The sequence below is a fragment of the Kryptolebias marmoratus genome, unplaced genomic scaffold (assembly GCF_001649575.2).
Source record: "Kryptolebias marmoratus isolate JLee-2015 unplaced genomic scaffold, ASM164957v2 Scaffold117, whole genome shotgun sequence".
Taxonomy (NCBI): Eukaryota; Metazoa; Chordata; class Actinopteri; order Cyprinodontiformes; family Rivulidae; genus Kryptolebias; species Kryptolebias marmoratus.
Genome location: NW_023665851.1, coordinates 3,592 through 17,110, shown reverse-complemented (window position 1 = coordinate 17,110; position 13,519 = coordinate 3,592). Strand labels below are relative to the sequence as shown.

At 42.5% G+C, this 13,519-nt stretch overlaps 1 protein-coding gene across 1 annotated transcript; it reads right to left on the bottom strand.

Annotated features, from left to right (window-relative positions):
- Positions 1 to 7: 7 nt before the first annotated feature.
- Positions 8 to 13,050, bottom strand: LOC112451395 (titin-like; the record flags this gene model as incomplete). Its single annotated transcript, XM_037974506.1, has 19 exons — positions 12,702 to 13,050; positions 12,557 to 12,627; positions 11,609 to 11,793; positions 11,398 to 11,521; positions 9,254 to 9,511; positions 8,353 to 8,448; positions 7,018 to 7,251; positions 6,333 to 6,395; positions 5,979 to 6,237; positions 4,610 to 4,676; positions 3,364 to 3,555; positions 3,043 to 3,185; positions 2,733 to 2,878; positions 2,387 to 2,614; positions 2,023 to 2,261; positions 1,701 to 1,933; positions 1,448 to 1,612; positions 1,187 to 1,355; positions 8 to 704 (listed from the first exon to the last, which is right to left on the bottom strand). Coding segments are annotated over exons 1-19 (3,903 nt in total), but the record flags the coding sequence as incomplete, so codon positions are not given.
- Between the last annotated feature and the right edge of the window lie 469 nt (positions 13,051 to 13,519).

The window sequence follows — 13,519 nt, the reverse complement described above, 5'->3', positions numbered from 1 at the left end:
TTTTCTCAGTTTCTTCTTCAGCAGTGACACCATACGGTCCACCCTCATGAGCCATGCGCTCAATCTCATCAATTCGGTGGGCTCCCTTCCTGCCTTCAGGAAGTTGTGATTCCTCAACAAGACCCTTCTCATCCTTGACAACCAGGGTAGCTGAGGTCTGGTCAACTCCGAACTTGTTGGTAGCTCTGCAGGTGATGACTCCACTGTCTCTAGCGTAAGCAACTTCGTAGTCCAGGCTGCAGTAGCCGAACTCGTTGACCATGCGCAGCCTGTTTGCAGCAGCCAGAGGTTTGCCGTCATGCAGCCACTCCACCACCATGGTGGGATCTCCGATTGGAGTCAGTCTGCATTCAAAATGAGCTGGACCAAAATGCTTCATCCTGATGGAAGTCAGCTTCTTCTTGAACAGGGGTTTCTGCTGCTTCTCTTTGTCATAAAGATCACCCTCCTCCCACTGCTCTTGGCCATATCGCAGGTGGAGGGGCTCCAACTCTGGAGGGGTGATCTCTTTGGCTTTGTAGGTTCCTTTGGGAATGATGAGCTTCCTTTCTGGTTCAGGTTCAACATATTCGACCTCAACATTGACTCTACAGCGGGTGGTGTCTCTGCCGGCCCTGTTGATAGCTGTAGCAGTGTACCAGGCGCTGTCTGGGCCAGCAGCTGAGGGGATCTGGAACTTGGCCTCTCCTTTGGTTCCTTCAATCCTGAAACATATATTTTGTTTGTTTGTGGATGGCTTTATGATGTCCATCATATTTAAATTGAAATTACTGGATGGAATTAGTTCCTTACAATTAAAAAACAAAGCAAATTAAAGTTCATAATATCAAAGTAAGCCCACTGAGTGTTATACAAATTTTAGTGGTGGCTTTAGCTAGCTAAAGATGCTAAAATATAGGATCTTTTTAAACAATACACATGCATCAAATTTTTGTACAGAAAACAAAAAAATCATACTTTTCAATTATTTCTAGAACTCCCTGTAAAAGGCTGCTGAATATTAGACTAGATCTTGAATATTTTAAAGGCCAGAATTAATACATAACACTGCTACAGTCTTTACTTAGTGTCTTTGAGATGGTCATTATAAAAAATATTTTCAGTAAATTAACAACTGAACTCTCATAACTCTGTGGGTTTACTGTAAACTCAGTGTGTATAGCAAAGACATTAAAACAAGGCATACTTAATATGTGGGTGCTTCTGTGGGCTGATGATGTCACTGTTTTTCAGCCAAACAATATCAGGCAGGGGGTTTCCAATGGCTTTGACAGCCAGTTCAACCAGAGTTCCCTGCTTCACACTGATGTTCTTCAGCTTTTCAGTGAACTGTGGACGCACTAAAGTCTCTTTGGCTGAAAAATATATAAAAAAAAACAATTATAGTCATCAAATGTTCTTTGTGTGAGGACATTACAGAGAATGTTAAAGTGAAGTGAGAACGTACCATCAACAGTGAGAGTGACAGAGATGGAGGAGCGTCCGGCTCTGTTTTGAGCCACCACGGTCCATTCTCCAGAGTCATGTGGCATGGCTGGGACAATGATCAGGGACTGAGTACCGTCCTCTTTAACAACAATCTTATGGGTGTGGTCGCTAATCACTTGTTGCCCTGAGAAGGCAATGAAAACATTTAGATTTTAGGAACAAAGTTTCCTCATTAAAACACATGCAATAAAGATTTCTTCTGTTTGACTCACCGTTGTGGAACCAGTAAGTGTCAGGCATCGGTCTGCCAACAGCTTTCAGGTCGAATCTGGCAGTTTGTCCCTCAGAGCATTTACACGAGGTAGGTTTCATGACAAACACGGGTTTGTAGAGTCTTTCCAGCTGAGCCTCATCGGTCTCATCGAGGCGGCGGGCGGGAGAGCGTCCAGGTGAACGGCTGGGTGAACGGCCCGGGGAGCGGCTCAGAGAACGAGGAGATGTGGACCTTAGAAAATATTAATTATTATCAGTTATGGAATGATCAGGAGTTCCCCATTTAAAGTTCTAAAGCATTTTCTTTAAGGGAAACCTCACCTGATCCTCTGCACTGCGGGCTGTGGTGTATATCTCTGAGGAGCAGCTCCAGTTGACTCCACGTAGAGCTTCCCTGAGCTCACAGCATTTCCCTTCATGTTGGTGGAGAAGGCGGTGTACACACCTTCGTCCTCTGGCTGAACAATGGGCAAACGAAGACTGGCCCGTCCGTCCTGAAGAACCTCCATGTGATAGTGGTCACCAGGCCTGATGCGCTGGCCATCTTTAAACCAAGCAATCTGCCAGACGGTAAAATGTTAGCAAAGCTACTTTGAATTTCTGAAGTCTACAGTATTATACTTTCATGAATGTTGTTTTTAAAGATATAAGACTACACAAAATTATTTTCCAAATGATTCAGTACCTTGGGGAGTGGCATTCCAGACATCTTGCAGTGGAAGGTCACACTCATTCCCTCCATAATCCGGTAATTTTTAACAGGGGTGTCAAAGGCTGGCTGCACTGCCTCAGAGGAAGAGGCAGTCACCATCAACTCTCCATCCTCCGTCACAATCTCTTTGTAGGTGATCTTCATTATGTTGAGCTCTATCTCCTGAATGATCCTCTGCTCCATGGCAGACAAATGGAATTCCTGCAGATGTGAGCAAATATGACAGGAGTATTAAAACCTGGTTTCTAATAGCTAGTAGTGTTTTATCAGCTGACATGCTTGCTCTAACCCATCCAACCATTCCAAACATCACTCATACCTGTCCAAGGATAATGGCTGTGGTCATCTGCTTCTTCACAGTAACTGTGACAGGGGGGATGTCTCCCACTTTGGGTTCCTGTACCAGAGCTGTCACTTCAGTCTTAAAGGTTGCTTCCTGTTTTTTTATGTAGACTTCATATTCCTCTACAGAAAAACACAGGAATTAAAATTTTTTTTCAGTATGTAATATACTCTTTGGTATTTAAAGGTTTCAAGCCTAGTCTTCATCTTCATCTTTGTGTATTCTCTGCATCCTTCCACCTTTTTTTAACTTTATCATTCTTTTTAGGTTGTGTTTGTTGGCATACCTTCCTCCAGAAGGCTGGTAGAGGCCGAGACTTCTCCCAGTTGATTTTTGGCAAAAATGGAGTATTCTCCAGCATCATCAGCAAAGGTCATGGAGATCTCCAACCTACACTCACCAGTCTCCTTCTTGTAGGCAACTTTATATCTGATGAACAGTGGAGATGAAGTCATGTTAGAGGCAGTTCACTGAGAGTTTTACTCCAGAAACAGCTGTGACAATTAAAGCCACAGTACAAACAAACAACTATTTTACAGCTTTATTCAAAATAAGAAACCATGACTCATTAGGGATATTAGGAAGTAAACAAAAAGCCTTTCAGTACCTGTATCCTGTGGTGAGCGGTACGCCGCTCTTCTTCCAGATGACGTGAGGTTTTGGGTTTCCTCCGACCTGACACTCAAACACAACACTTCCTCCCTCCACCACCTTCTGAACACTTGGTTTCTTGATGAAGAAGGGAGCAGCAGAAGGACTGTCTGGCTCAACAATCTCTTCTTTGGTTTCTTCTGTAATTCTGAAATTTGAAGTCAATACGGTTTCAGTATTTATGCTTAGTGACCAGGGGTCTCATTTAGAAAACTGGTGTACGCACAAAATGGGGCTGAAACTTGCGTACGTCACTTTCCATGCAAAGTTTGTGATCTATAAAACACAAACTTGAAGGGGAAAATGTGCGGTCCATCATGCCAGCTCTGAGCCATACAGCCCATATACGCTTGTTTTGGAGACACAGATGGTGACGTGGGGAACTGAAGCCACACTGCATCATGATTCCTCTCAGATATTTAATTTCTCTCCATAATCAAACTTTAATCTTAGATCAACTTTATCATAAGCTTTCAGAACAGCAGTTTTATTTATGCTTCTGCTGGTGAGTCAGAAGTTTTCTCCCCATCACATTCCTCTCCCTGGATGATCAGTTTTTGGCACAAAACTGGTCATCCTTCTTTCAAAAGGGGTCAGTTCGGGTATGCCCTTACCCCCACCTGTGGCTGACATGCTCTGGTGGTGGCTGGTTAGTCACTTCTTCCCCACCTCAGCCTCGGTCCTCTCTGTCCCACTCACTGAATTAATAGAGGGAACAACGTGTTGCTGCTCACAACGCTTCCTTTTATTTGTAACACCACGACTGTGGCTCCCAATTTTTCTGTTCTCCACCTCATTCACAAACACATTGATTTCTGCCTCGGTGAAATTTAGTTTCTTCACTCTTTTCTCCGTGGTTACCATTGGTAAGCATGAAGTAGCGTTGATCAGCTGGCTCATTTAAATCCACCTTCACATTCATGAGGTGCTTTGCATCGACCATTTATGGTTGAATGTGGGCGTGTGGAGAGCAGAACCAGAGACGGGACCTTGTGCTCAAACTTTTAAGTACAGGTGTGATTTATAAAGGGAAATTGCTTGCATGGCTTTATAAATCTGATGGGGTTCGTTTTGGCTGTACACCATTTTCGCCCTTTGGGCATACGCACACTTAGTATGAATCCTACGCAATCTTTTATAAATGAGACCCCTGAACTTTACTGACTTATCTTTAAACTTTGGAAAAGATTGCATGGACTTACAGTTTCTGAGCAGTCTCTACATGTTCAGGGGCAGCCATCTCCTGTCTGCTCTCAATGTCTTCAGACACTGAAGGAGAAACAGAGTTAGTTCAAACAGAAGCAAGATGAAGCTTTCAATAAGGTTTACTGTCTACAGTAAACCCATGGAAACACTGATGGACATCAAAATATAAATGATCTTACTGTGTGTTGAGTCAAACTCAAACGTCAAACTTCATTATTGTTTAAGCAACAACTGGTTCTGTTGGTCTATTTCAGTTTGGTTAACACAATATATTAAAGTTGACCCAACTTGTTTTCCAGCACTGGGTCTGAATGTAACTGATTGATTGAACCAGAACCCAGTTTGTTGGATTTGCTTGTATGAGTCTTATTTCAGTTAAATTTGTTAGAAATACCACAGACAAAGTATTCCCACAGCTAGTTTATGATACCAGGAATCAGCACACCTGGTCCTTTCACCTCCATCCAGTTAACACAGCACCCCACCTTGACTACTTTCTGTAGGTGATGGACTCTGGTTAACTTCGTCCAACTGAGTCTCAGTAATTAAAGCTTGACCACAAAGTCACTTGCTTGTGAGATGGGCCCAAGACCTGGCTCCAGAAGGGTGCACCAGTTTCCCTATTCTGATTTGAGGTGTCCGGCTTTCTGTGGTCCTCCTTCATCAAGGTTTTCTAATTGCTCTTAGTCTGAGCTCCTCTCCTGAGGCCAGTTTGCCTTGGGAGACCATACCAGGTGCTGACACCCTAAACAGCAAAGCTGCCAGGATCGTGGGTGTACTAAAGCCCCTCCACCATGTTAAGGTGAAGATTCTGCAGAGGCACTGTGTTCTGTAAGGGGTGCTGCGGGAGTACGGGGTGTCATGACAGGATGGATCTATTCAATGTGACCTGCTTGTGTCATTTGTATCAAGCTAAAATGATTTCTGCTCAACCAGATCGGGCAACTGTGCTTCTGTGGTTTAGTGGTTCTGTGGTCCTGTGACTGTGTTCCAGACCAAAGACTAGTGGTCTCCAGCCATGCTGAAGTGGGAGGTTCTAAAAATCCTGGTGAATTCAGTAATCTGTTATAACTTGTAAATAACTTTGGATAAAAAATCTACTCAGTAAACAACAGTAAATTAAATCTGATTCATTTTAGTGAAATCAACTCTCATAGATCACGTTGACACAATCCAAAAAGAACTTTGTATTTCTGTTGATAGAAAATCATGTAGCTGTGTGGAACAAGTTGCAGTGGTAACAGGTTATTTTTCAAGTGGATATTAATATGGGTCTGTGTTAAAACTCTCTTTGCTTCAGTGATACGATACAGGACAGTTGATGAGGTGCGTATTCATGGTTTCCCTTCAGTTTTTTATCTGTACCCTGAACGAGCAGGTAGCAGGAGGTGCTGATGGTTCCCGCCTCATTGGTGGCGGTGCAGGTGAAACGTCCGCTGTCCTCAGCAAACGCCTCACGTATCATCAATCGGGCATATCCGCTCTTGTAAGTGATTTGGAAATCAATGGAGCTCTCAATCTTGTAGTCCTCTCTGAACCACATGATGACGGGGGTAGGCTGACCACTGATCTGACACTCCAGGGTTACCGATTCACCCTCGGTCACATTTGTATTCTTCAAACCCTGCATCAAAAAAAGCACACTCATTTTAGAAAATGTGACTTTCAAAGCAGAAGGTTTAATATGATCAATGGTCTGAGCAGCACTGAACCACTTACAGAGACCAGGCTGGGTGGGACCACAGCGCCACCTGCAGACGGGACAGTTACTGCCTCCTCCACCTGTCACACAGTAAAACATCTGTTAGACCAATGATAATTAACCAGTAATGCGTCTTAAAAAAACACATGTAAACTATGAAGCAAACAGAGGATTTGAAATATGCTAAACGTGACGATGAAGAAGAGATGAGACAACACAAAAACAAAGAGGAGGCTAGATGGATTCAAGAGGTGAGGATGAAGTTTACAGCAGCTCTCACAAGATGGTTAGAGGTTTTATTAGAGGGACTTTTAATCCTGGATTTACACAGAAATCAAGAAAACCAGACCTCTACCAACCCAGATGACAGAACCTAACCGTTGTGATGGGCCATTTTATTCCACAGGACAAAAAAACCAAACCAGTTTCTTTGACATCAGCTTGTGAAAATAAAAACAGTTATAGTAGAGCTTAAATTAAAAAGTTTAAATATTTGTGGAGTGGAAGTAGATATTTGAGCTGGTGTGTGGCTAAAACTGTAGATTCGAGGTGCCATGAGAGATAATCTGATCTTTAGTTGCTCAGATTTTGAGTTCTGGTGTTGGATAGACAAAGTCAAATCTCTCTTTAGACATCAGGTTTTCTTGTCCTGTTCAGATCCAGTTCACTCAGCTAAAGGTAACAAACCTTTGATTCCCAGACCTTATGTACTCTGTCCTGGCCCCCCATGTATACTGCCCCCGTCTGTAACTGGGAGCCATAGTGATATTTCTCAGTGAGTTCTTTGAACGGTGGCGGGATAGGCTCTGGAGTCTCACTGGCCTTGGCCAATTTCTGAGCTGGACTGGGGGACTTGACAGGCTTGATGATCTTCCTAGCAGAGGATGAAGAGAACTCCTTTTGCAGGGAGGCGATGGCTGAACCAGCGATGGAAACCTGATCAACCCAAAGAGGAGGAACAGCCACACCAACATCAGGACAGTACGCTCAGAGGGTTTTTTTCTGTACAGTCTGTGTTCACACAGCCGGTGAAGGATCTATGGGATGTTAGTTTTATTAAAACTACAGCAAGTTTAAATAAAGTGAACTTTAGATGAAGCAGGATTAATGGTGGGAAGAAGATTAAGGGTGTTCATTGATTAATAAATGAGATTATGAGCATAAATAAGGTTAAAATGGTTTGATTTTGTTAAAGATATTTAAACACTTATTGAACATGTTGGCACTTCAGGCAAGCAGTAAAACCCAAACATCTGTCTGCTGAGCTGCTCACAGTGATGGACACTCACTGCTCCATTACAATAACAGGGTTTGGATTAGGTGTTTTTCTGCATATTTTAGCCTTATAGGATGGGGATGCTAATGGACCTGGAGACAAGTTTCCAGGCACAGTGACTATATTCAGAGTCCAACTTCAAATCAAAGAAAGCAAGGACTCATTTCTTGATTTGTAGGCGGACGTTGAACCCAGTAAGATGCTAAGCTAACCACTGTTGGGAGGATTGGTGAGTACTGCACTGTTAATGACACACCAGATGGTTTATCAGACACAACTTTCTGAAACGTTCTTCACGGAAACCATTTGGAAAAGATGGAATCATAGAGAAAATATCTGACCAAAGGATTTATTCAAAAGCTTATCCAAAAAGATCAGCTGTGTTCTATCAAGTAAACCTGTCAGTCAACAGATATGACTTACAGCTGACTCTTGTCACATCCAAACATTTATGTTTAGACCACAGATCTAGATTATTACCTTCAACACTATGCAGTTCAGTCTTTTATTTATAAAAGTTACAGCAGAAACCTGCTAGAAGATTGAAGAAAGGCTTGTTGTTTCACAGATAACCCTGAACCTGGACTTGGGATGTAAATTGGTAGAGCATTCCTGAATGTGAAGTTAGACAGATGTGCAACAGGATGAGGATATAAAACATGTCAGTTATTGGTGAGAATAAAACAGATTTTGTTAGTTTTGTTTTTTTGATTTTAACACACAGGTGTTTTCTGCTGCTTGCCTGATGCTGCCTGTCTTACCTCCCCACCAGAATCTGGTTTTGGGACAGAAACTTTAGAAACTGTGAAATGTGGAACTGGAGAGATGGTGAGACCAGTTTCTGTCACTCTCTGAATCTGAGAAAACCAACAGAGTTCAAAGAAGTGTTAACATCTCAGGAAGGTTTCTATAACTGGTCTTTAAATGTAAATATCAAAAATCATTCTTTATTATTTTGTTTTGCAGTATCTGTCTGATTAATACATGTTTTCTCATTTTCTGAGTCACTATCTTTGAGCACTGGCAAGTAATTTGGTCATGTGTGCTTTTTTTTAACAATGGTGTCATTCATTCTTTCCAAAAATAAAAGTCCTTGAAGTCAAGGAAGTCATTTCTCTCCCCCTTTAGGGAGCTTTCTCAATTCAAACCTGGAGAGTGTGGCATTTCAAGCTTTAAACTCCATTAGATGCTCTGTTTCTGCAGCTAAGCTCACATGCAGATTAATCTCCCTCTCCTCCCTCCTGAGGGTCATAAAATTTCTTGTTTTCCTGGCTCATAGAGAGATGTTCCAGTAAGATGCATGACGGTTTGAATTAGTGTGAAACTGACTGGGTATCAGACCTAATGCTCCAGGTGAAAGGTGAAATCTGAGACCTATTTCAAGTTGATCGTCCTTGTGTAAAGGAAGCCATTTATGCGAAATTACTCTAAAAACATAAAGTGTTTTTATAAAACAAAGACCCTTCATATTTCGCTTCCTAACGTGTCCCATAAAAACACTAAAACAGTAATAGTTGCTGTTTAAGGTTTCACTGATAATGGGACTGTTTGAATTGACACAATTATTTGCCAGTGGTGACCTAAAGATCATGTGTTAATCTAAATAGCCTGAGTAAATTTGATCACATCTTGTCTGTTTGTTTGCATGGAGGCCTGTCTGACCTGAGGCTCCAGGTCAGCTGTGAACTCCTGAGCAGCACTGAGCATTTCACCAGCTTGCATTCTCGATGACCTCCAGTCGGTTCCATACTGATGATCAGCCACTGTAGCAGCAGCCTGCTGCCTTAACTCCACCTCTACAGCCTCTACTTCCTGCTCTTCAGCTCGACCGCCCTCAACATGCACAGGCTCACGGGTACGAGCAAGGTCAACAGCGGCCACCACTTTGGCCACCGCCCCAGCTCTTTTCCCTCCCTCAGCCTGGAGACAGAACCAGCAGCACATGGAGAACTCAGGACAACCCGGACAGGATCAACAGGCAGATAAACCACTTCATTTATTAATTCTCTAAGTCCATCTCTTAGAAGAAATAAGAAGTTGTCCTGGAATGTGGTTAGCCTAGTTTAGCATAAAGACCCAAATCAAGAAAAAAAATCAAAATAAAAACTAAAAAATAACACCAGCTGGCTCAAGTCCAGCTGTTCTCTAACAACTGGAATTTAGCCAGAACCAGATTAGATTTAGACAATATTACAGCAAAGAACTGGTTAAAAACAAGATCTTTATGGAACTCAATTTCACAAAAAAACTTTTTCTTAAACCTCTGTTTGACTGTTTTACTGAAACATCTTGGTAAACTTTTTGGAAACCGTCAAACAGTTTAATGTTTTGTTTTCTTCAAACTGAACACATTTTAACTGCTCTAAAAGTGTTGGTGGTTGTATCTTTAGACAAATCCAGGTCATTCACTGACCCTCTTCCTAGTTTTATGATAAACTAGACCACTCATGTCCAGAAGCCGACCTGACTGGATTTAAAAACGAAGAACGATCATCCAACCTGCCTCTGTCAAAGACACAAACACTCCACAGATCAATATTAAATGACCACATGTGCACAAACACCCATGTTTCTCTTTTTGCAGGTTTCAGATAAGAACATCTTAAAACTTCATCCTGACTTTTGGAAACAGATTCACATATTTGAACACAGTCTGTAATCTGAGGTATATAATGATAAATACTAGACTAGAAACTAGAAATGAAACCAGCAGGGATACAGGTGTGTGTGTGAGTAGTAATGGAAACACTGACTTATGTGTTCACCAGCTGTAAAATCTCCTGAAAGTCCACAAAGAATTGGACTTTGAGGTAAACTTTGATGCAGGTGAAGAAAAGTAAAGTGACAGTTTCTGTTTATTATAACAGAACAAAAGATATGTGATTAAAATGTTCAGAAAGACAATGAAGGAACTGTGAAGAATTCTGCGACAGAGGAAGATAAACCTGTCATCATCTGAACAAAGATTAAGGTTTAACAGCTGCAGAAATATCTTTTGTAAAATCTTGGCTCTGAGGTCCATAGAATTTTTTTGAGGAATCATGACAGATTTGTTCTCCATTTCAAGCATAAAATAAGTCTGGGTGAAAACATGTTTCTTTTGCTGTTTTCTTGAGTCTTTCTGTCACCATCTAAAACCCCTTCAGTTTCTTCCTTGGTTTGGGTGAAAATGTTGAATATTAGAGGTCAATATTTCTAAAAATCACCTCCTTGATACACTCAAGCCTCACAGTTCAAGATGCTATGTTGTCCTTTAAAGTAAATATTACATTTGTATCATTTGGTGCTTCAGCAGATTCCAGAGTCCAAACTTAGATTTTAATAACCAGAATACAATAATTAAAAACTTTTGTTTATCTCCAGTGATGAGACAGGTATTTTGGATCAAAAGAAGAAAGAGTGCCACAAACTAAAAGTCATTGTGACATTAACAAAAGTGAGGGAAACCCCACAAAATAAATGAGGGGGATGGAAGCTGAGAAATATAATAATATTATTGAATCTTGGGATGAAGTATTACACTTGTTTTCAGGCAGAAATATATATATTTATATTTAAACCTCAACATGTCTCTTATTTAAAAAGAAAAACAAGTTGGTAGGAAACACAGGAAAATGCCCAAGTCTTTGGTTGGTTAAGTGTTGTTACAAAACCAAAGATTTATTCTGTACATCCATGAAAACAAGAGCAGTTTAAAACTGGCCACAGATCCAGACCAAAGCTTTACGTAAAACCATCCAAATGTGTTAAAGTCATCTAAGTCGTGCCCCCAGGCACACACACGGATCTAAGTGTCCAGCCCTCACCTCTCTGAGCCCTGTGATTAGCTGAACCCCTCTTTTGATGAGGTCTCCTTCCTGCTTCCATGGTGGGGGCACCTCGGCGGCGGGGGCAGGCTGTTTGCGTGTGGTGATGGGGGACTTCACAGGCCTGATGAGGGAGATGAAAAGTGTTAATGAATAGTACCTGTCAGTTTAACAGATTCAGTCAATGTAAACGACCAGAGGCTCCACCCACCTGACAGGTGTGGGCGTGGGTGCCTTCACGTGTCTGACAGGCGATGGTGACTGCTGGCGTCCTCCGGTCACCTTGGCAACCAGTGAGGGCTGGGTGGGGGACTTGGACGAGGGTTTAGGTGGAACTCTGGGTGGAGTCTTGTGACCCAAAGTCACAAGACTTTGAGTCAGCTCAACACCCTCCATCTGTAAGTCAGATGCAGTAAGTCAGATTACTGTAAATAAATTATAGATGAACAAGATGGACATTAGAGATGGGTGGAGATCAGACTGAGATGGAAGAAAAGTAAAACAAACAGATTAAGGAGTTGACATCACATAATTCACCAAAAAAAGGTTAGAAACAACTGGACTTCTGTTCTGTAGCTGAAGACGGTTCTCTTCTCACCCAAAGAGCTTTTGCAATTCAAACAACAGAGAGGGTGGAGTTCCAGCTTTTAAAGTTGAGATGTTCTGTAAACTGGATTCACCTGCAAATTAACTTACTCTCCTCACAATAGAGGCTCATTAGGGTCTTTTTTTAGCCTGACTCACTGATGGGCCCCTCTGGTCACATAAATGAAGGTGTAATGAAGGTTGATAGTAGTGACACTGACTGGGGATCAGGCCTAATGCTCCACTGGAGGTTTTAGAAAGCTGAAATCTGAGACCTCCTCCTCTGTGAGTTGTGTTGAGCCATGGGTCTGTGGAGAAGCTGACCTGCAGACACCACACTGCTCAGTTCGTGTTTGGGTGTTTTTTCCTAAGGACCTCTGGACAGGAGAAACTAAACTCCCTGTTGTAACTTTTTTTGGATTTACCATGTCCTGGATGAGTGAGAATCTACACCAGCATACAGACATCAGGTAATAAATAGGATGGGACTAAAATTACCACCTTTGTATAAAAGGAGTTAACGTTAAATGTTTAAAATGATTATAATCTGAGTTTTATTTCTCAGCTGACGTACCTTTTCCACTCTAAACTGTCTGGTCTGTGAAATCACTGTCTTGGTTTTCTTGGCTGGAACAGCTTCTTCACCTGGTCACACAGGTTTATTTTAGTGATGGATCCAATCAAAGCGTCAGTTCAAAATATTAACAGTTACTTCTCACCTTGAACCAGCAGCTCGGCGGTGGACGTGGCCCGTCCGCTGCTGTTGGTGGCCGTCACAGAATACGTCCCAGAATCCTCTGGAAAGGCCTCAGCGATCAGCAGACTGTACAGGTCTCCGTCCTGCAGGATCCTGAAGTCGGCAGAGCTCTGGATCTCGGCTCCCTCCCTGTAGAACTTCACCACAGGTGTGGGGATGCCTGAGACCCGGGCGCTCAGCTTCACCTGGCTGCCCTGCCTCACCGAGGAGCTCTGCAGTCTTTGGAGGAAGGTGGGGGGCGCAGTCTCCGCTGCAGGGGGAGGAAGATAAAAAGACAACTCACTCGCTGAGATCATGCTGACTGCTGTCTGCTACAGGTAAGATACTGACTGAAGAACTACTCTAATCAAGCCCACAGGAAATCAGCTGAACGATCACTTTTTTGTCTAAATTACTTGATTTTGGTTTGGAATTCAAGGTATCTTGTCATTATTAGCAAATAAATTCATAAATATACAAAAAAGACGAGGGTAAAATAGTTTGAAGCAAATGGCTGCCAAGAGGGTGTCCCATGGGGCCCTATACTTTGTCCCTGTGTCCTGTGGTGTCCCACAGGGCCCTTTACTTTGTCCCTGTGTCCTGTGGTGTCCCACAGGGCCCTTTACTTTGTCCCTGTGACCTGCACATTGGTACTTGGTCCCAGTTACTTTTGGTCACAGACACTCCTTACTGAGACATGATCTGTAATTTTTACAAACATAGTCCCACCAGTCTTCCTCAGCCCCACTTGTCTCCCTCAGCCCCACCCATCCTCCGTCTCACCTGTCCTCAGTCTGACCC